General features: G+C 27.8%; 1 protein-coding gene and 2 long non-coding RNA genes across 8 annotated transcripts; all 3 read left to right on the top strand.

Moving 5' to 3' along the window:
• Positions 1 to 1,272: 1,272 nt before the first annotated feature.
• Positions 1,273 to 22,159, top strand: LOC126842391 (uncharacterized). 6 transcript variants are annotated; one of them, XM_050579382.1, is made up of 11 exons: positions 1,273 to 1,439; positions 1,523 to 1,552; positions 1,636 to 1,665; positions 3,346 to 3,402; positions 3,535 to 3,564; positions 3,665 to 3,697; positions 4,223 to 4,249; positions 4,578 to 4,634; positions 4,782 to 4,814; positions 20,357 to 20,452; positions 21,453 to 22,159. In XM_050579382.1, the coding sequence occupies exons 1-11, from the start codon at positions 1,379 to 1,381 to the stop codon at positions 21,710 to 21,712; spliced, it is 714 nt and encodes a 237-aa protein (XP_050435339.1). In that variant the 5' UTR covers positions 1,273 to 1,378; the 3' UTR covers positions 21,713 to 22,159. The 6 variants fall into 6 exon arrangements, with proteins under 6 accessions (XP_050435339.1, XP_050435338.1, XP_050435336.1 ...); XM_050579381.1 differs by lacking the exon at positions 20,357 to 20,452 and adding an exon at positions 4,930 to 5,029 and having other exon boundaries at positions 21,457 to 22,159; XM_050579379.1 differs by lacking the exons at positions 20,357 to 20,452; positions 21,453 to 22,159 and adding exons at positions 4,930 to 5,025; positions 5,742 to 6,096 and having other exon boundaries at positions 1,636 to 1,659.
• Positions 8,955 to 9,259, top strand: LOC126842412 (uncharacterized). Its single transcript, XR_007686329.1, has 3 exons — positions 8,955 to 9,008; positions 9,083 to 9,147; positions 9,230 to 9,259. It is a non-coding gene; the product is annotated as an uncharacterized LOC126842412 (long non-coding RNA).
• Positions 11,106 to 11,474, top strand: LOC126842413 (uncharacterized). Its single transcript, XR_007686330.1, has 3 exons — positions 11,106 to 11,168; positions 11,312 to 11,341; positions 11,442 to 11,474. It is a non-coding gene; the product is annotated as an uncharacterized LOC126842413 (long non-coding RNA).
• Positions 22,160 to 22,929: the final 770 nt, after the last annotated feature.

The following is a 22,929-nucleotide window of genomic DNA, read 5'->3' as shown; positions in this document are numbered from 1 at the left end:
ATACGCATTTTTTTTACCGCGCGTGTGAAATAATATAACGTTGTGTATTCCCAGAGGATTTAAACTTTCATGGGTGCAGATAGCAGATACGATAGCTGTTATTGAAGCTTAAAAAATATGTCTGACAAACAAACGATTGTGTAACACGTAGTCGTTGTCTCGATATTGTACTCGCGAATATATATCGTCTCTTAAGAATGACTAAAATGCGTCACAGTGTAACATCTATGTATACTAGGTAATAGTAAGAAGTACAAGTAAAAAAAAAATGTAACAAATATGTACAGGGTGATTTTTTAATAATGGGCCACTCAATATTTCACTGGGATTAACTATGAATTTAATTGTTTTTTAATAGTGTTTTCATATATAATATGACACTAATTTTTCTACAATGTTTATATTCCTTACCCTCTTCCAATCCGATTATTTTTATTTCAACTTTTAACATTTAACAATTTCAATTGATTTGACTTATCATGAGTACTAGAATTGTGTAAATTATTATCAAGTATTTAAATATGATTGAGAAATGATCAGTACAGAATAGTAATGGGACCAAAAACAGACATTATATATTATTTTTCTGTTTTCGTATTAAAACTTTTTTTCAATACTCATTTTTTTTCCACGCGTGTGAAATAATATAATATTGTGTTTTCCCATAGGTTTTGAATTTTCATGGGTTACATGGTTTACACATAGCCGATACGATAGCTGTTATTGAAGTCTAAAAAATATGTGTACAAATTATTGTGTAAAAGAAAAGGTAAAAGAAAAAGTACAAGTAAAAAAATGTAACAAATATGTACAGGGTGATTTTTTAATAATGGGTCTCTCAATATTTCACTATAATGTTTATGATCCTACCCCTTTCCAAACAAATTATTTTTATACCAACTTTTGACACTTAAATGGTAACACATAAAGTATGCACTGTATAGCGAATTAGACTGTTAATAACCAGTTTTGGATTGTTTTTTTTTAAAGTTACTATTATAAAAACTAATTTGAAGGGGAGGGGGTGTGAACATTGAAATTTGTGGACAGTTGCGATCACATTATGTAAAAACACTATAGAAAAAAAAATGTTAATATATTGAATAAAAACAAGGTGAGATTTAGAATTGCCCACGATAAAAAAAATCACCCTGTATACGTTATTTATTTTATAATACAAACCACAGGTGTCGCCTTAGTTTTTTATGAAATATTATAGTGATTTGTATAGTGCAAATTATATTTTCATTTTACTTCTTTGGTTAACATATCGAATACACCGACCTTACGACTAGTTGCAAGGAAGGCTTTTAGAATACACATTATCTTTCTTATAAGTTATATTATTTGAATTGTTTCAATTATATTGTCCAGCACTATGAAGCTCCTCGGCATTTTATTAACGATTACCTTTGTGAACGTTTCACTGATAATGACAGGTAATTATTTAATTATTACACGTACCTTGTCAAGGGAGTTAAATATCTAAATAGAAAATTTCATTATTAATTCTTCATCATAGGGGAATATGCAAATTCGGTTTGCACTACAAGTCAGTACCAAATTTTCATGCGATATAACTTTTTTTTTAAACTTTATCATTTTTATACATAAGTTTGAACTAATTTATTACAGCAAATTACATCAAAAAAGTCTATGGTACAAGTAAGATACATTTTGATTTTCAGATGATTTTTATTTAAAAACAAGCTATAGTTTGTTTTTATATCAGTTCAGAATATAATTGAAAGGGGTATATAGTACCAGTAAACCAAATTATTCTGTATTAATTCTATATTGTAATAGCTAGTTTGGTTAGAAACTTAAACTTTAAATTTGTTAAAAGCTATAGTTTGTTTTTATATCAGTTCAGAATATATGTGGACGGGTTATATAATACCAGTATACCAAATTATTTTATATAAATACTAAATTGTAATAGAAAATCGAATACATTATACATTTTATACTCAAAAAGTCTATTTCTATATTCAAACGGAGTTTTGTGTACGCAATATTTAAGGAAAAAATAAGTTTTAATTAATATTGATGATGCCAATTTAATTACCAGTTACTTTGTAGAAGCTTCAAGGTTTAATTTAAGTAATTTTTTCTATGGGTATTGGCCATTTTGGTTTATTTTAGACCTAAAAGTCTAACAAAATTTCGACAGTATAGGATTCAAGTTTTTTGGCTACAACACTATAATTTATGTAAGAAGCCGATTTTTATTTAATTATTTATGTTTTCTGTAATTAAATTAATGAAATTTGCAACATATTAAGCCGGTTTCACTTACACCTGTTAGAAACTTAACTTATTGTAAATAATATTTAACAACCAGTTAATGAAAATTGGGTTTCATCGATTTGTTAGCCTTAACACATTGTTAAATTTATCACCCAAAATCGGCATGTAAAAATGTATTGTAGACTTATATTTATAATATTTATGTTATTATAGTTAAGAAATTGTTCCATAATTTTTGTTGATTGAGTATATTAGTAATATATAATAATGAATCACACATTTGATGAGGACCTTCTAACTAATGAGTATTTAGAGAACTGTAGAAATGACAACTTCGATAACTCTTTATTGGGTAAGTATAAGTTATTTCATGTAGGTAGATCAGGTGCAAAGGAATGACACAGACATGCATTATAGGTATATCATAATTTATTGTATTTTATAATTAAGAGAATATTATTAGGAATATCTTGCCTGTCCTTAATGACAAACTATTTTCAGAAAGGTATAGACTATATTTATAATGTGTTAAAAAATAATGTACAAATTATTTATTTAAACTGAAACATTAAAATAAAGTAAAATAAAATGTCAAAAAATAACAAACTGACAAATTAAATATTACAATCAGTACCTAAGAGAATGTAAGAATCGAGGTAACCGCTTTAGTAATCCAATTAACGTTTTGTTAACTTAACAAATATAATTTAACAATACTTATGTTATGGAGAAAATTATTTTATTTAATCAGATGTTAATTTTAAATGATTTGTTAACTTACATCGTGTAAAGAGTGTATTTAACAATAGTTAGTGAAACCGGCAGCATAACAACTATACTACATAAGTAATGTTTCCAAATTAAAGTAGATGTAAGGTAAATGTATTCGAAATTCTGTTTGATTTTTAGGTCTGAATCGTCGACGTAACTGACCGCATTCAGTCCTATTTACATGACAGGCATATTAGCGTTAAATAAATAGTCACTATATAGCTATGTATATTCTTGTTCTATACCTCTTTATTTATAATTATATACATTATTAAGATTTCATTTGAAATTTTGTGTATAGCTAAAACCACTATTTGCTTTTAGATCCTGATGGACTGATAACTGCTATTTTAAATATCATTAACGGAAATAAAACGTTTGGTAATCATAATTATGCAAATTAAATGAAAAAAATTATTTATAGATTGCTACTCGAAAAAAAGTGTTAATATTATAGTGTTTTAAAAATATCGAACATGTTTAATTCATCAATTTATATTATTTCTATTTCAGTGACACTTAATTTGATGTTGTCTTTACCAGGTAACAATATTTCTTAACTCTTATTGGAAGTATTTTCACATAGTTTTTGATAAATATTAATAAATAATTTGGGCATAACATATTTTCGTTTTAATTTCAGATAAAGTAAATTTTAGATTCACAATTCAGCATGGTAACCAATTATTATATACTACTAATACTTTACACAGATTCTTATATACCAATATAATTAAGTTTTTTCTCCAAAGGCTCTCACCTTCAATTGAAGTTAGTCTTCCCGAAAAAAAACTACTTAGATATTAGATCTCTACTTCAAATCTAAGTAGTACCTCTCGTTTTTTCGTTTATTTACATAGAAAATATTAATTTTTCACTGAAAAATTCTAGTTTGAAAAATATGTCCTTTCTTTCATTTTTCTGACAACTTCCAATGTCGTCTATAAAAAAATAGTCCTGAGATTTATTAAAAATAAAAAAAATTATAATCTAACAAAAAAATGGATAGGTATATATTTAACATTTTACAAATTACAAAAATATTAAAACCTGTTGTGCCGTTAGTGAACAGCCCCCTTTTTCGGTCATTTATGTCATTTGTGTACATGTAATGTCATCAAATTTACTATTTGAAAATAATTAGTACACACAGAGTAAATTATCCACAGAGCTTGATAACATATATTTATTTTAATTTTAGACGAGGCATTTATTATAAACTTACCAGGTAATCCAATTGTATATATTTTATTCTCCGAATACTGACACTATCAGTTTCTTACACCAGTATATATTATACGGTTTTTGTTTAAGTACCGAGTGATTTTTTTTATTTGATTATTATGGGGAAATGATATTTTTCCTAATATAAAATATATATTACCATTTTTGTCATAATAAAATATATTATATAGTATTTTTCAAGTGTCGTAATTTACTTTTTCAATATAATAAGAAGTCCTCATGTTATGAAATTAAAAAAATTAAATAGACATAATCTATTATACTAAAATTCCTGTCATAAGAAAATGTATGTTATTTTGTTTGAATTTCAGAAAATATTGCCATAGCTGATCAGGAGGCAGTGCAAGAAGCAATATTCCAAGTAACAAGTAATAATATAAAGTCTAACACACATTAATGCGAATTATTTTCAAAAATCATAGTTATTAAATTTTATGATCATTTAAAATATATTTCAAACGATTTTGTGAGTTTTTTAGTGTAAAATATTAAAAATGTCCACAATTTTTATACAGAGATCCCTGTGCCTAAGCTTGGCCGCAACGAAAGTAAGCAACCGTTTATTAAATAACGTAAATAGCTCTAAAGTCCTAGTTTATAAGCCAAATAACCAATTTTTTTTTAATTTTATTTGTTACCAACGTAACTTTATTTTTTTCATAGTTTATTCGAATGATCGTCGCACATTGTCTCGGCTTGGAATAAGTAGACGAGTAATAATGGGATATTATACAACACGTGTACTGATCTATGCAGTAGGTAAGTATAAATATTTTTGTAGATTTCTATTAGATTTACTTTTAACAATAATTTTAATATTCGATGTTCCATTCAAATAATATATTTTTAATTTATACACTTCATCTCAACAAGTAATTCTTCTATCCACTAATATTGTTGTATAGCCGATGCTACGCTAGTATTCGGCCTACGTTTAAGAAATTATTACCGTCGCGTCGCTTGCTTTCTAGTAGACCAGCATACTGTCTATCAAAGTATTCTAAATAATTACCAAAGGTGGATCTTTTATTATTGACGTCATTTTCTATTTCTACATAAACATATCAATAGTATATTATATTATTGATATATTTTATTATTTTATCAATAATAAAATAACAATACAAGTAGGCATAGAACTCACACAACATATATGAATGAGTTTTCTTGACTCTTATTTAAAAATACAAATATTGGTAGCTTTATGATTAAACCATATTATTTTTATTAATTTATTGTCATTTTAAACTTTTTTGATCCGTCACTTTTGCAATGTCCTTTTTATCAATAATTTTGCAAGATTTATAAAATATTTAAGATTAGAACAAGAATAGTACACATAGAATTAAATAAAATATTATAATCCTAATCTGTTAGTTTTTTATGTGTTTTGAATTTCTTTTTCTCTGATTTTGCTTTTACACGTGAATAAACTGTATTATGAACTAAATATAAAAATAGATATAATGTTTTAGATAAAGGAACACCAGGATTCACCAACCTTAAGGAAATATGTATTCTAATAGGTTTGCTCCGAAGTATGCAATTCCCAGATTCGTATATAATCAGCGCTCGTGTTGATCAAGATGATAATGTTTGTATGTTAACTTCACAAAATGGCAGATTCCATTACAAACCTTATAGGGGCTATATTGCTGTGGTAAGGCCAATGGGTCGTCCTATTCATAATGAATATGAGGACGTTTTGGATGAAGCAATGGGATGGCTCAGGTTAAATAGACCCTCAATCGTAGATAGCTTTTAAAATACTTAATCGCATGTACTGTTTTTATTTTACTTCAATAATATTTATATGTCACTCTTGTATCTAAATTGTCATTTAATTTAATGAATTACATAATAAACAATTTCTTTTAGTGATATTTAATACTTTAACCACCTGTGATTTTATAAAATTCTATCCATTGCAGTGCCTAAAATGAAATTAAAATAATAATACTAGTAGTGTATTGTACACTACTAATACTACCTACCCACAAAACAATATGATGTTTATCTGAAAAATTATTGTGTACTGCTAGTGCCAGTAATGTGCTAAAATTTACTATGGCGATGACAGACGCATATGTATCAACATAACCCAAGTCGTTACTATGATTTACCTCTAAAATAATAAATGTTTTCTTCATCTTGAGGTTTTTCATCAATATGTTCTTTCTTCTGTTGTTTCAACATTTTCTACTAGAAAATATTCTTTCTTTTATTCTCTTTCAATGGTTGAGTAAAAACAATACAATTATAAATAATACAATGTCCTAAAATGACATCCAGGCTTTGTTTATTGGTTTAATATTCCTCAGCGGTTTATTGTACAACCAACAAGTATACGTTTTCTCGATATTGAATCTAACTTGCGCCTTAGTTCTGAGACATCTGAGAATTCAAAATGTGGCAAATTTAAATTATGTCCAATCCACAATTTAACAGGTGTCTTGTTTCAATTTGATATTCCTATTTGCTTAATTTCTTAAGACAAATTTGATTGTTGTAGAAATGATCTAGTTCTTTCTATAAATACTGTGTTTAATCTTTCTGTTAAACTATTTGTTTTCAAGTGTATAGGGAATAGTAAAGTCGACCACAATTTCTGTAGCTTAACAAAAAATTTTAAACACATCACTTAACTACTCTTGTCCATTGTCACAACTCAGCATGGATAATTTAAAAATATACACATACAGTGTATATTTATAACTTTATTTGTATTGAAACAATCAAACCATTGACAGATGTATTGTAATAGACAAGACAACTGAAAAACAGGCATAATAATCAATAAAAGTAAGTAAACATTTCTTACCCTTCCATGTTTTCGGTTTCATAAGTCCACACACTCTGTTTGGAGTTCAATTCTTTTATGCAATAAGCCGTTATACAATTTATACAATTTTTGGTATTAAAATAATATATTTTTGAGAAAAATTAAAAAAATTTTGTACAAGCTTAGTAGTTACATTTTTTTAAAATGTTTAAGGTAATGGAGCACCAGAATAACTCAAATTTACCGAAATATATCGTCTATTAGGTTTGTAAGAAGTTTAAGATTCCCAGATTCATGTATAAAAACGGTTGATGTTAGTAGGTAGTTATTATTTGTGTATGTGGAATAGTATTAAAACAGTGTTAAATGTTATCAAATTTTAAAATATTTTTAGAAATTTACTATACAAAATAAGATAAAAGTATATAATCCAAGCCTTTACTATGATTTACTATTTAAATAAGAAATTGATAAATTTTACACATCTTGACACGCGATCTTTTTCAAGTTCTTCAGACGTTTTAATGTTTTTTTAATCTTGTGGATTTTAATCAATATTTTCTTCTGTTGTTTTAACATTTTCTAAATTTTCCATAAAGTATAAAACGTTTTTTTTTTTACCATTGGTTGAGTTGAACAATAAATTTTCATCAAAAATGGCATTTTATAACCAACAAGTATACGTTTTCTTGATCTTGAATCAATTTTGCGCCTTAGTTGGTTATGATAGTTTACAAATTTAGGTTAAAACTAGTCGACAGTTCAACAGGCGTCTAGTTTAAATTATAATATATTGGTAGTCTAGTAGTGTTTCATGGCAAGTAACTGTCAGTAAGGTTTGTCCGCATAATTTCTTTAGACACATTTAATTGTTGTTGCGACGATCTAGTTATTTCTACGAATACTCTGTTTAATCTTTCTGTTAAACTATTTGTTTTCAGGCGTATAGGGAATTGTAAAGTTGACCACAATTTCTTTAACTGAACAAAAACGTTTAAACACATTACTTACTAGTCTTTTCCATTATCACATCTCAGCATGGATAATTTTAAGTCAAAATAAATATACAGATTACAGTGTATATATATATATATATATATATATATATATGCTTTATATGATTTAAAACATTCAAACCCTTGATACTTGTTTTGTAATAGACTAGACAACTGAAAAACAGTCATTATCATCAATAAAAGTAAGTAAACATTTTTTACCCTACCATGTATTCGGGTTCATAAGTCGACACACTTTGGAACCAAAAATAAACGTTAGATATAATTGTTTTGTTTTCGTATTACAACGTTTTTTCAGTGCGCGTTTTTTTTCCACGCGTGTGAAATAATATAATATTGTGTTTTCTTATAGGTTTAAATATTTAATGGATACACATAGCCGATACGATAGCTGTTATTGTAGTTTAAAAAATATGTGTTAAAAAATGTAACAACTATGTACAGGGTGATTTTTTAATAATGGGCCACACAATATTTCACCATAATGTTTATGATCCTCCTACCCATTTCCAAACAAATTATTATTACACCAACTTTTGACACTTAAATGGTAACACATAAAGTATGCACTGAATAGTGAATTAGACTGTTAATAACCAGTTTGGATAATTATTTTTAAAGTTACTATCATAAAAACTAATTTGAAGAGGGGGGGGGGTATGAACATTGAAATTTATGGACAATTGAGATCTTATTACATAAAAACACTATAGAAAAAATATATTGATTAAACAAGGTGAGAATTAGAGTTGCTCACGATAAAAAAAATCACACTGTATGCGTTATTTTTTTTATAATACAAACCACAAGTGTTGCACTAGTTTTTTATAAAATATTATAGTGCTTTGCATACTGCAAATTATATATTCGTTTTACTTCTTTGGTTGATATATCGACACACTGACCTTATGAATAGTTGCAAGAAAATCACTGTAACGCAAAAAGTAAAACAAGCTATTATAATTTATATCTTTCGTATACGTTATATTATTTAAATTGTTTCATTTTTATTATCCAGCACTATGAAGCTTCTCTGCATATTAATAACGCTTGCCTTTGTGAACGTTTCGCCGATAATGACAGGTAATTATTTAATTTTTACACCTATCACATCCAGGTAGTTAAAAATCTGAATTGCAATTAAATATTTGACTATATATCACAGCGCCATATGCAAATTCGGTTTACCTTACAAGTCAGTACAAAATTTTTATACGATATAACATTTTTTTTTAATTTTATCATTTTTATACAAACGTTTGAAATTATTTATTACAGACTACCATATTATAAAGGCTTATGTAACAAGTAAGTTAATTTTTTTTTCAGATGATTTATAAACTAAAAATAAGCTACAGTTTGTTTTTTATCTGTTCAGAATATAATTGAAGGGGGTATATAGTACCAGTAAACTAAATTACTCTGTATTAATTCTATATTGTAATAGATAATCAAATACGTTTTATAATTTTTATTCAAAAAATCTATTGCTATATTTAAACGGAGTTTTCTATACAAATTATTTAAGGGAAAAATAAGTTTTAATCAATTTCGACCATGCCAACTTATTTACCAGTTACTTTGTACAAGCTTCAAGGTATAATTTTTAATTTAAATAATTATTGCTATGGGTATTGGCCATTTTGGTTTATTTTAGACCTAAAAGTCTAACAAAATTTCGACAACATAGGATTAGAGTTTTTTGGCTACAATGCTATGAAGGAAGCCGATTTTAATTTAAACATTTCAGTTTTCTGTAATTAAATAAATGAAATTTGCAACATATTCAGTCGGTTTCACCAAACCCTTAAATTTTAACTTATTGTTAATTATATTTATATACTAGTAAATGAAAATTGGATTTCATCGATTTGTTAGCCTTAACAAATTGTTTAATTTATCACCCGAAATTGGCATGTAAAAATGTATTGTAGACTTATATTTATAATATTTATATTGTTATAGTTAAGAAATTGTTCTATCATTTTTGTTGACTGAGTATATTAGTAATATATAATAATGAATTACACATTTGATGAGGACCTTCTAACTAATGAGTATTTAGAGAACTGTAGAAGTGACAACTTCGATATCTTTTTATTAAGTACATAACCGAAAAAAAGTGCAATTTATTTGGTACTTCAACGAGACGCGAAAATGTTTTATCGTGGTTGCAGACTCGGCTGAAAAATGGCTGATTTGTGTTTTTCGTAACGTTTTTTTCGTTTATGTGCCAGGGTTATGTGCCAGAGCTAAGCATGAAAATATCAAAAAGCGTTACCAAAAAAGCGTAACGAAAAAAGAAATTGGAATGAAGATGAGGTTGGGGGTGGGAATGGGGTTGGGGTGGAATTAGCAGTGGCAAATAACCGAAAAAAGCATAACGAAAAAAGTGTTATGCTGTTATCTAATATGAGATATGAGATAGGGGTAGAGGATAGGGGTGAACGATAGGGGTGGGGGATAGGGGTGTAGGGGAGAGGGTTCGTGAGATAGGGGGTAGAGGAGAGGGGGTAGGGGAGAGGGGGTAGGGGAGAGGGGGTAGGGGAGAGGGGTCGGGAGATATGGGTAGGGGGAAGGGCGAGTGATAGGGGTTGGGGATAGTGGTGAGTGATGAGGGTGGGAGATATATGGTAGGGGTTAGGGTGGGAGATATGTGGTAGGGGATAGGGTGAGTAATAGGGGGTAGGAAGTGAGTGATAGAATGGGAGATAGGAAAGAGTGATAGGGGTTGGGAGATAGGGGTAGGGAATAGGGGTGAGTGATAGGATGGAAGATAGAGATTGAGCGATAGGGGTATTGTTCTAAAAAAAATAAAAATCGGGCCATCCTATGTGGTCGAAATTTTGTCTGGCTTTTGGGTCTAATTCGTCGACGTAACTAATCGCATTCATTCATCTTTATATGACAGGCTGATTAACGTTAAGTAAATAGTCACTATATAGTTATATATATTCTTGTTCTAAACATTTTTATTTATAATTATATACATTAATAAGATTTCATTTGAAATTTTGTGTATAGCTAAAACCACTATTTGCTTATAGATCCTGATGGACTGGAAACTGCAATTTTAAATATTATTAACATAAATAAAACGTTCGGTAAGAATTATTATGCAATAAAAATAATACAATTTTATATATATATATATATATAGATTGCTACTCAAAAAAAGTGTTAATATTATAGTATTTAAAAATATCGAATTTCATTAATTCAATAATTTATATTATTTCTATTTCAGTGACACTTAATTTGATGTTGGCTGTACCAGGTAATAATATTTCTTATATCTTATTGAAAGTATTATCACATAGTTTTTAAAAATTATTAGTAACTTATTTGGGCATAACATATATTCGTTTTAATTTCAGATAAAGTAAATTTTAGATTCACAATTGAGCATGGTAACCAATTGTTATATACTACTTATACTTTACACAGATTCTTATATAGCAATATAATTAATTTTTTTTTCCGATGACTCACACTTTCACACATTGATGTTAGTCTTCCCGAAAAAAAATCCTTAGATATTAGATCTCTACTTCAAATCTAAGTAGTACCTCTCGTTTTTTTTTTTTTATTTACATAGAAAATATTAATTTTTCAATGAAAAAATTATAATTTTAAAAATATGTCCTTTTTTTTAATTTTTTTTGACAATTCCAAACGTCGTCTACGATAAAACTGGTCTCAAGATTTATTTAAAAAAAATTTGTAATTAAAATCTAACAAAAAAATGCATATGTATATAACTAATATTTTACAAATTACAAAAATATTAAAACTTGCTGTGCCGATAGTGAACAGCCCCTATTTTCTGTCATTTATGTCATGTGTGTACATGTTATGTCATCAAATTTACTAACTGAAAATAATTAGTACATACATAGGTAATTATACACATAGCTTGATAACATATATTTGTTTTAATTTTAGACGAGTCATTTATTATCAACTTACCAGGTAACCTATTTGTATTTATATTCTATACTCCTAATACTCACACTATCAGTTTTTTATAAAAGTATATATTTTACGGTTTTGTTTACGTACTATGTTAATTTTTTTTAAATTGTACATATTTTATACTCCTAATACTGACACTATCAGTTTCTTATACTTACTGGTATAAGAAACTGGTATATTATACGGTTTTTGTTTAAGTACCGAGTGATTTTTTTTTTTTGTTCGATTATTATGGGGGAATGATATTTTTGCTAGTATAAAATATATTATTATTTCTGTTATAAGAAAATATTGTATATAATATTTTTTGTATTTCAGAACATATTGCCATAGCTGACCAGGAGAAAGTGCAAGAAGCAATATACCACGCTACTAGTAAATATAAAGTCTAACATACATTATTGAGAACAATTTTCAAAAATCATAAATTTTAAGTTTCATGATCATTAGAAATATAATTCAAACAAATGTACAAATTTTTACAATGATTTTTTTTGTTGGTATTTTAGTTTAAAATAGTTATAATTTTCATATTTTTTACATAGATATCCCTGTGCCTAAACTTGGCCGCAACGAAAGTAAGCAACCATTTAATAACTGACGTAAATAGCTCTAAAGTCTTAGTTTATAAGTCAATTATCCATTTTTTTTAAATTTTATTTAGAACACTGTAACTTATTTTTTTCACAGATTATTCGAATGATCGTAGCACATTGTCTCGGCTTGGAGGAGATAGACGAAAAATAATTGGACATGTTACACAAAATGTACTTGTCACTGCAATAGGTGAATATTTTGTGTAGATTTTCACTAGTTTTACTTTTAATTAAAATTATTCTATTAGATGTACCATTCAAATAATACATTTATAATTTATACACATCTCAACTAGTAATTCTGTTTTTCACATATATTCTTGTATAGCCTATGCCCTATGCCAAACCTAGTCATTTGCTTTCTGGTAGACCAGCATACTGTCTATTCAAATATTCTAAATAATTACCACAGGTTGTTATTATTGTCGTCATTACCGATTTCTGTATCAACATATCAATAATATATTATATTATTATATCAATAATAATGTAACATTACAGGTAGGCATAGAACTCACACATTATATATTAATGAGTTTTCTAGACTCTTATTTAAACATACAAATATTGGTAGCATTATGATTAAACCATGTTATTTTTATTAATTTATTGTCATTTTTAACTTGTATGATCTGTCGCTTGTACAATGTCATTTTATCAATAAATTTGCAAGATATATAAAAGATTTAACATTAGATAAGAATAGTACACATAACATTAAATAAAACTACATTACCCTAATCTGCTAGTTTTATAAAATAAAACATTTGAAAAATATCTTTATTTAATTTTGTCGAAGTTCCTCCAAGGGAGGCTTCTTTTTCTGTCAATCTGCTCTTTGTAAATACTACATTTATTATGCTTTTTGTTCTAAATTGTATAAGTTTGTATAAATAAAAATCAAATCAATTTTATTTCAAAATAAGTTACATAAAATATGGTTTTTTAAGGTGTAATGTAATTATTTTTCTATGATTTTGCATATACACGTGTAAGAACTGTGTTTTGAACAAAAAATAAATTTAGATGTAATCTAAAATTGACAAGTTTTTAAAAACAATTTTTTTTATAATTTTTTAGATAAAGGAAAACCAGAGTTCTCCAATTTGAACGATATATGTATTCTAATAGGTTTGCTCCGAAGTATGCGATACCCAGATTCGTATATAAAAACCGCTAGTGTTGATCAAGCTGGTTATGTTTGTATTTTAACTTCACAATATAGCAGATTCCAATACAAACCTTACATGGGCTATATTGTTGCGGTAAATCCAGTGGGTAATCCAATTGAAGACGTTTTGAATGAGATGTTTAGATGGTTTTAGTAAAATAGACCCTCAATCGTAGTTAGCTTTTAAAAATCTAAATCAGACCTACTGTTTTTTTTAATTTAATAATATTTATATGTCACACTTGAATCTAAATTGTCATTTTATTTAATGTATTACATAATAAACAATTTCTGTTAGTGATATTTAATTCTTTAAACCACTTGTGATTTTATTAAATTCTATCCATTGCAGTGCATAAAACGAAATAAAAATACCTAATAATACTAACTGCCCACAAAACAATATGATATTTACCTGAGAAATTATTGTATACTACTAGTGCTAGTAATGTGCTAAAAGTCACTATGGCGAAGACAGACGCATACGTATCAATACAATCCAAGCCTTTAGTACGATTTACCACTAAAATAATAAATTTTGTTCTTCTCGACATGTGATCTTTTTCAGGATCTTCAGACAATTATTGGTATTAATATAATACAGTTTTAAGAGAAATTAAAAACATTTTTTTTAGGTTGCACACATCTCCAGTGTGATTCATTTTGGGTAAGACAAAAATTTTCTCAGAAGATATTATTATTTTGAACAATAATTTTTCCAAGATTTGTTGGCACACATTGTACTATATTTTGAAATATATTGAAAATTGTTTTTAACAAACATTATAATTCAATAAAGAATCAACAACGCTCTAAACTTACTCAAAATACTATCCCACACAGCTTGGGGAGGTGATTCCGAAACACTAATCAAAATCCACAGATCTACTATACAGTCCAGACTAAACTATGGATCCATTATGTTCAAATCTGCAACATACTCTATCCTAAAAGCAATTGATACTATCAACAACAGCGGACTAAGACTAGCTATAGGTGCTTTCCGCAGTAGTCCAATTTTAAGCATATATAACATAACTGGAGAACACCTACCCGAGATAAAAAGGATAGACTAAGCTCTAAAATACATGGTTAGAACAGTTAGAGCCAACTTCAACTCACTCACAGAGGAAAATACTGAAATTCACCAAGAATTAAAAGTAAACGGTATTAACACGGCTCAAATAATTTCAAGAGAACCAATGACCTATCCTCCTTGGATAGCTCATTACGCAATAAATACAGAACTAACTTCCCTCCTAAAACCTCAAACTCCTCCCCCAGTATACAGAAGTCACTTTCTCAGTATACTAGAACAATATAAAGACTACCAAAAAGTATACAGCGATGCTTCTAAATCCCAAGACAAAGTTGGCTTTTCAATAATATTCCAAAACAGAAATCTATTATTCAAACTTCCAAGCACATGTTCCATATTCTCGGCTGAAGCAATTGCGATACTAGAGGCAATAAAAAGAATAATACATGAAGAGCACTCAAAACATATTATTTTTAGTGACTCCCTAAGTACCCTCAACAGCATCAAAAACCAATTCCATCCCGGCGACATCGCAATAAAAATTCAAAACAAACTAAACGAAGCCTCAACTATGAACAAACAAATCACGCTCATGTGGGTTCCTGGACATGCAGGCATCAAAGGTAACGAGTTAGCCGACCAACAGGCTAAAATTGCCACCCAAAATACGGAAGTAACATTAATACCAGGGCTAACATACGATGACTTAAAAACCCAGATTAATGAGATGTCCAACGACAAATCACTTCAGTTATGGAAGCAACAAACTACCAAACTGAACACTATTAAAAGTTCCACTAACCGATGGATTAACAGCTTTCTAAAAAGGAAAGATGAAACAATACTAAACCGCATGCAAATCGGACACGCGAGACTAACCCATAGTTATCTAATGGCTAAGGAAGAAACTCCTATATATGTAGCTTGCGGTGTAAGACTGACCGTGAAACACATATTAACCGAATGCCTCAAGTACGAACAAGACAGACAAAGGATTGGAATCGACGCGACACTTGACACTTCACTAGGACCAGAACCCGAGAACAATGCCAAGATGATCGACTTCCTAAAATCAACTGACTTATATAACTTAATTTAAAAATTACACATTCTCTTGAAAAATGAAAATGATCAATAAAAAAAAAAAAAATTCAATAAAGGAGTTTTGGTTTTTTTTTCATGGTAACATATGATTTTCATTACAAAAGTTTGTAGACAAAACATATTTTAGCGTTTGAATTTTGAATTTAATTGTTCATTTGTTATGACTTTATAAAGATTTGATTATTTGAATGTATTTATTAATATTTTCAATTGTTACTACAAATATAAATAGTTCTATTACATCCCATAAAGATAATTTGTCGTGTTACCCTATCATTATCAGATATAATAAATAACTACGCGTTATGATACGTTGTGACATTCGGATGTGTTCGAAAGACGAAAAATCTTTAGACTTAAGCTGGGGTTTAGTATCTACTATTTGATTATCTTTTAGATATAATTTTATTGTTTTCGTATTACAACGTTTTTTCAGTGCGCATTTTTTTTCCACGCGTGTGAAATCATATAATGTTGTGTTTTCCCATAGGTTTTGAATTTTCATGAATACACATAGCCAACACGATAGCTGTTATTGTAGTTTGAAAAATATGTGTACAAATAACTGTGTAACACGTTATTGTCGAATATATTTTCCTTAAAGAATGACTAAAAGTCGTCGCAGTGGAACATCTATAATAGGTAAAAGTAAAAAGTACAAGTGAAAAAATGTAACAAATATGTACAGGGTGATTTTTTAATAATGAGCCATACAATATTTCACCATTATGTTTATGATCCTCCTACCCCTTTCCAAACCAATTATTTCCACACCAACTTTTGACACTTAAATGGTAACGCATGAAGTATGCATTGAATAGTGAATTAGACGGTTAATAACCAGTTTTGAATAATTATTTTTTAAGTTACTATCATAAAAACTTATTTGAAGTGGGGGATGGGGTATGAACATTGAAATTTGTGGACAATTGAGATCACATTACATAAAAACACTATAGAAAAACTATACTGATTAAACAAGGTGAGACTTAGAGTTGCCCACGATAAAAAAAATCACCCTGTATGCGTTATTTTTTTTATAATACAAACCACAAGTGTTGCACTAGTTTTTTTATAAAATATTGAAGTGCTTTGCATACTGCAAATTATATTTTCATTTTACTTCTTTCGTTGGTAAAACGACACACCAGCTTTACGACTAGTTGCAAGAAAATCACTTTAACGCAAAAAGTAAAACAAGCTATTATAATTCATTTCTTTCTTATAAGTTATATTATTTGAATTGATTCAATTATATTGTCCAGTACTATGAAACTTCTCAGCATTTTAATAACGATTACCTTTGTGAACGTTTCACCGATAATGACAGGTAATTATTTAATTTTCACACGTACCTCTTCGAGGGAGTTAAAAATCTTAACAGAAAATTTAATATTTAATTCCTCATCATAGATGAATATGCAAATACGGTTAGCAAAACAAGTCAGTACCAAATTTTCATACGATATAACATTTTTTTTTAATTTTATAAGTTTTATACATATGTTTGAAATTATTTATTACAGACAAACACATCAGAAAGGCGTGCGATACAAGTAAGATTTATTTTGATTTTCAGATGATTTATAAATAAAAACAAGCTATAGTTTGTTTTTATATCAGTTCAGAATATAAAAAAACGGGGTATATTACACCAAAATACCAAATTATTCTGTAAAAATACTAAATTGTAATAGAAAAACGAATACATTATATAATTTATATTCAAAAAATATACCCCTATAATTAAACAGAATTTTGTAAACACAATATTTAAGGTGAAAAAAAAGTTTTATTCCATTTCGACCATGTTAATTTATTTACCAGTTACTTTAGTTACTGAGGACTTTCTTTATAATGGGTATTTAGAGAACTGTAGAAATGACAACTTCGATAACTTATTATTAGGTAAGCATAAATTATTTTATGTAGGTAGATCAGGTACAAAGGAATAGCACGGACTTGCATTATAGGTATATTATAATTAATATTGTTTTATAATTAGGATAATATTATTAGGAATTTCTTGCCTGTCCTTAATGACAAACTATTTTTAGAAAGGTATAGACTATCTAAACAATGTGATAAAAAATGACTTATAAATTATTTATATAAACCGAAACGTTAAAATAAAATGTCAAATAATAACAAACTGACCAATTAAATATTACAATCGCTTATCAGCTATCATTCTTAACATATCTTTGGTTTTCATAACCAAGGAGAATACTGGAATCGAGACAGCCCAACTAACGTTTATGTTAATTTTAAATGATTGGGTAACTTACATTGTGTTAAGAGTGTATTTTTCAATAGTTAGTGAAACCTGCTGTATATCAATTAAACTACATAAATAATGTGGCCAAAGAACACGTATTGTTCTAAAGAATTAAAATCGAGCCATCCTATGTAGTCGAAATTTTGTCTGGCTTTTGGGTCTAAATCGTCGACCTAATAATTACATACATTAATAAGATTTCATTTGAAATTTTGTGTAAAGCTTTATCCACTATATGCTTTTAGACCCTGGTGGACTGACAACTGCTATTTTAAATATCATTAACGGAAATAAAAAGTTCGGTAATTATTATTATGCAATACAAATAAAAAAATTATGTATAGAAAGCTACTCGAAAAAAGTGTTAAAATTATAGTGTTTTAAAAATATCGAACATCAATAATTAAACAAGTTATATTATTTCAATTTTAGACACTCTTAATTTGATGTTGGCTATACCGGGTAATAATATTTCTTATTACTTATTGAAAGTATTTTCACATAGTTTTTGATAATAATTAATAACTAATTTGGGCATAACATATTTTCGTTTTAATTTCAGATAAAGCAAATTTTAGATTCACAATTGAGCATGGTAACCAATTGTTATAAACTACTAATACTTTACACAGATGCTATTTCCAATGGCTCACACTTTCAATTGATGTTAGTCTTCCCGAAAAAAAACTCCCAGATATTAAATCTCTACCTCAAATTTAAGTAGTACTTCTCGTTTTTTCGTTTATTTAGATAAAAAAAAAATTTTTAATTGAAAAAATTCTAGTTCAAAAAATGTGTACTCTCTTTAATATTTCTTTCAACATCCAACGTTGTCTATGAAAAAAACACTTGAAAAAGACACAAAAAAAAAAAAAATTGTAATTAAAATCTAACAAAAAAATGGAAAGGTATATACTTAATATTTTATAAATTACAAAAATATTAAATCCTAACAATTCGTTTGTGAACAGCCCTTTTACAGGTCATTTATGTCATCAAATTTACTATTTAAAAATAATTATTATATATATAGTTAATTTCCACATAGCTTGATAACATATATTTGTTTTAATTTTAGATGAGTCGTTTATTATCAACTTACCAGGTAACCTATTTGTACATATTTTATACTCCTAATACTGACACTATCAGTTTCTTATACAAGTATATATTATACGGTTTTTGGTTACGTACTATGTTTTTTTTTTATTTAATTAATATGGATACATTATATTTTTCCTAATATAACATATATTATATAGTATTTTTTCAAAGTGTCATATTTTACCTTTAAGTGTTTTGATAAAAAATTGTAATACAATTTTCTCAAGATATTTGAATTAACTTCATGACCAACTATTTTTAGAAAGGTATAGGACTATCTCAACAATGTAATACACAATTATATATAAATTATTTATATAAGCCGAAATGTTATAAGAAAGTAAAATAAAATGCTAAGTAATAACAAACTGACAAATTAAATAATTCAATCACTAGTCAGTTATCACATACCTTAATAACCAATGAGCACGTTGGAATCAGGCTAACCGCTTATGTAACCCAACTAAAGTTTTGTTAGCTTAACAAAGAGAATCTCACAAAAGTAATGTTATGGAGAAACTTACTTCATTATTCCAGATGTTAAGTTTAAATTAACTGTTCACTAACTTTGTGTTAAGAGTGTATTTAACAATAGATGTAAAAACCGGCTGATAATTAATTAAATTATAAATCCTGTCATAAGAAAATGTATGTTATTTTGCTTGTATTTTAGAAAATATTGCCATAGCTGATCAGAAGGCAGTGCAAGAAGCAATATTCCAAGTTACAAGTAATAATATAATGTCTAACACACATTAATGCAAATTATTTTTAAAAATCATAAATATTAAGTTGTATGATCATTTAAATTATAATCCAAACTTTTTTGTGAGTTTTTTAGTGTAAAATATTTAAAATTTTCAACATTTTTATACAGATATCCGTGTGCCTAAGCTTGGCCGCCACGAAAGTAAGCAACCGTTTAATAAATAACGTAAATAGCTCTAAAGTCCTAGTTTATAAGCCAATGAGCCAGTTTTTTTTTAATTTTATTTGTTAACAACGTAACTTTATTTTTTTCACAGATAATTCGAATGATCGTCGCACATTGTCTATACTTGGAGAAAGCAGACGAAAAACAATGGGATATATTACATTTACGTTACTTAAGGCTGCAATAAGTAAATATAAATATTTATTTAGATTTCTACTAGATATACTTTTAATTATAAATAAATTATTCGATGTACCATTCAAATAATATATTTATTATAACTTATACACTTCATCTCAACAAGTAAATATTCTATCCACTTATATTCTTGTTTAGCCGATGCTACGCTAGATATTCGGCCTAAGTTTAAGAAAGTATAACCTTCGTTTGCTTTCTAGTAGACCAGCATACTGTCTATTCAAATATTCTAAATAATTACCAAAGGTGGATCTTTTATTATTAATGTTATGTTCGATTTCTACATAAACATATCAATAATATATTATATTATTATATCAATAATAATGTAACAATACAAGTAGGCATAGAACTCACACAACATATAAGATAATGAGTTTTTTAGACTCTTATTTTAACATACAACTATTGGTAGCATTATGATTAACCTTGTTTGTTTTATTTATTTATTGCCATTTTAAACTTTTGCAATGCACTTTTATCAATAATGTTGCAATATATATAGATTTTAGATTAGAACAAGAACAGTACACACAGAATTAAATAAAATGTTATTACCATGATCTGCTAGTTTTATAGAATAAAAAATTTGAAATATGTCTTTATTTAAATTTGTTGAAGTTCTTCCTTTGGTATGCTTCATTTTTCTGTCTATCTACTCTTTGTAAATATTACATCTATTACGATTATTGTTCTACTTGTAACAAACTTCATAAATACATATTAAATAAAGAAAAACTAAATCCATAACAATAAATAAATTTAAAAAGTTTTAAAGCAAACTGCGGCTATTCTTTTTTAAATTAATTTTAATAAGTTTAATTCCAAAATAGGTCACTTAAAATAGGATTTTTTTTATGTGTTTTGTAATTTTTTTTCTTTGAATTTGCTTATACACGTGTAAAAACTGTGTTTAAAACAAAAAATAAAAGTAGATATAAGCTAAAATTGCAAAGTTTTTAAAAACAATTTGTTTTATCTTTTTTTAGGTAGAGGAACACCAGGATTCACCAACCTTAAGGAAATATGTATTCTAATAGGTTTGCTCCGAAGTATGCAATTCCCAGATTCGTATATAAAAATCGCTCGTGTTGATCCAGATGATAATGTTTGTATGTTAAGTTCACAAAATGGCAGATTCCATTACAAACCTCATGACGGCTATATTGCTGTGGTAAGGCCAATAGGTCGTCCTGTTCATAATGAATATGAGGACGTTTTGGATGAGGCAATAAGATGGTTCTATTAAAATGTACCCTAAATCGTAGTTAGCTTTGAAAAAACTTAATCGCATCTACTGTTTTCATTTTACTTTAATAATATTTTTATGTCGCACTTGTACTTAAATTGTCATTTTATTTAAAGTTTTACATAATAAACAATTTCTTTTAGTGATATTTAATACTTTAAACCACTTGTGATTTTATTAAGTTCTATCCATTGCAGTGCATAAAACGAAATTAAAATAATAATACTACCTGCCCACAAAACAATAAGATGTCTACCTGAAGGCGTTATCACAGCTACGTCGTCTGTCGTGTCGTACGATTTAAGAAGTGGGCGTGGCCACTTAAAGTTACTAATGGTAAATGTACAATACCAATTTTGTAATTGTCTATTGTGGTTACACCTAATCAGTGAATGCCATAGAGAACTCGCGAATTAAATTGAAATTTGATAAAATAATTACTTTTAAATATACCGTATACGGCCCATCAATGACAAACCGGCATTTAATGCAGATAGTGATAGTAATAAGTATGTTCTAATTGATAATTGATAAAAAATCAATTGACCGCAATTGCCATACTTCAACCACCTATACCACACGATACAAAAGTTGAGCTCAGCTCAACTCTAGCAATAACCCGGTAGGTCATGGTTACTCAATGATACCGTGATTACAACGGCCAATCAGAAGGCGATATAAGGCGTACGACACGACGCACGACGTAGCTGTGATACCGCCTTGAGAAATTATTGTATACTACTAGTGCTAGTAATGTGCTAACTGTCACTATGGCGAAGACAGGCGCATAGGTATCCAAGCATATAATCCAAGCCTTTACTATGATTTACTACTTAAATAAGAAATTGATCAATTTTACACATCTTGACATGCGATCTTTTTCAAGTTCTTCAGACGTTTTAATGTTTCTTCATCTTGTGGATTTTAATCATTTTTTCTTCTGTTGTTTTAACATTTTCTAAATTTTCCATAAAATATAAAACGTTTTATTTTTTACCATTGGTTGAGTTGAACAATAAATTTTCATTAAAAATGGCATTTTATAACCAACAAGCTGTCGGTACGGCCTGGTTGCATAATTTCTTTAGACACATTTGATTGTTGTTGCGATGATCTAGTTCTTTCTACGAATACTCTGTTTAAACTTTCTGTTAAACTATTCGTTTTCAGGCGTATATGGAATTGTAAAGTTGACCACAACTTCTTTAACTTAACAA

The sequence above is a fragment of the Adelges cooleyi genome, unplaced genomic scaffold, assembly GCF_023614345.1.
Source record: "Adelges cooleyi isolate 19-005CV unplaced genomic scaffold, UGA_ACOO_1.1 ACOO_flye_CR_arks_rails_tigmint_CR_PRNA_519, whole genome shotgun sequence".
NCBI lineage: Eukaryota > Metazoa > Arthropoda > Insecta > Hemiptera > Adelgidae > Adelges > Adelges cooleyi.
The sequence above is the reverse complement of the archived record's forward strand: the minus strand, read 5'-3'. Positions and strand labels throughout refer to the sequence as shown.

What these genes read in the sequence shown, in the direction of transcription:
- LOC126842391 (XM_050579377.1), top strand. Translation starts at nt 1,379, where the DNA reads ATGAAGCTCCTCGGCATTTTATTAACGATTACCTTTGTGAACGTTTCA. An exon ending in CAAAAAAGTCTATGGTACAA is followed by an intron (nt 1,666 to 3,345) that starts GTAAGATACATT and finishes ATTTGCTTTTAG; the next exon opens with ATCCTGATGGACTGATAACT. An exon ending in TGTACTGATCTATGCAGTAG is followed by an intron (nt 5,026 to 5,741) that starts GTAAGTATAAAT and finishes ATAATGTTTTAG; the next exon opens with ATAAAGGAACACCAGGATTC.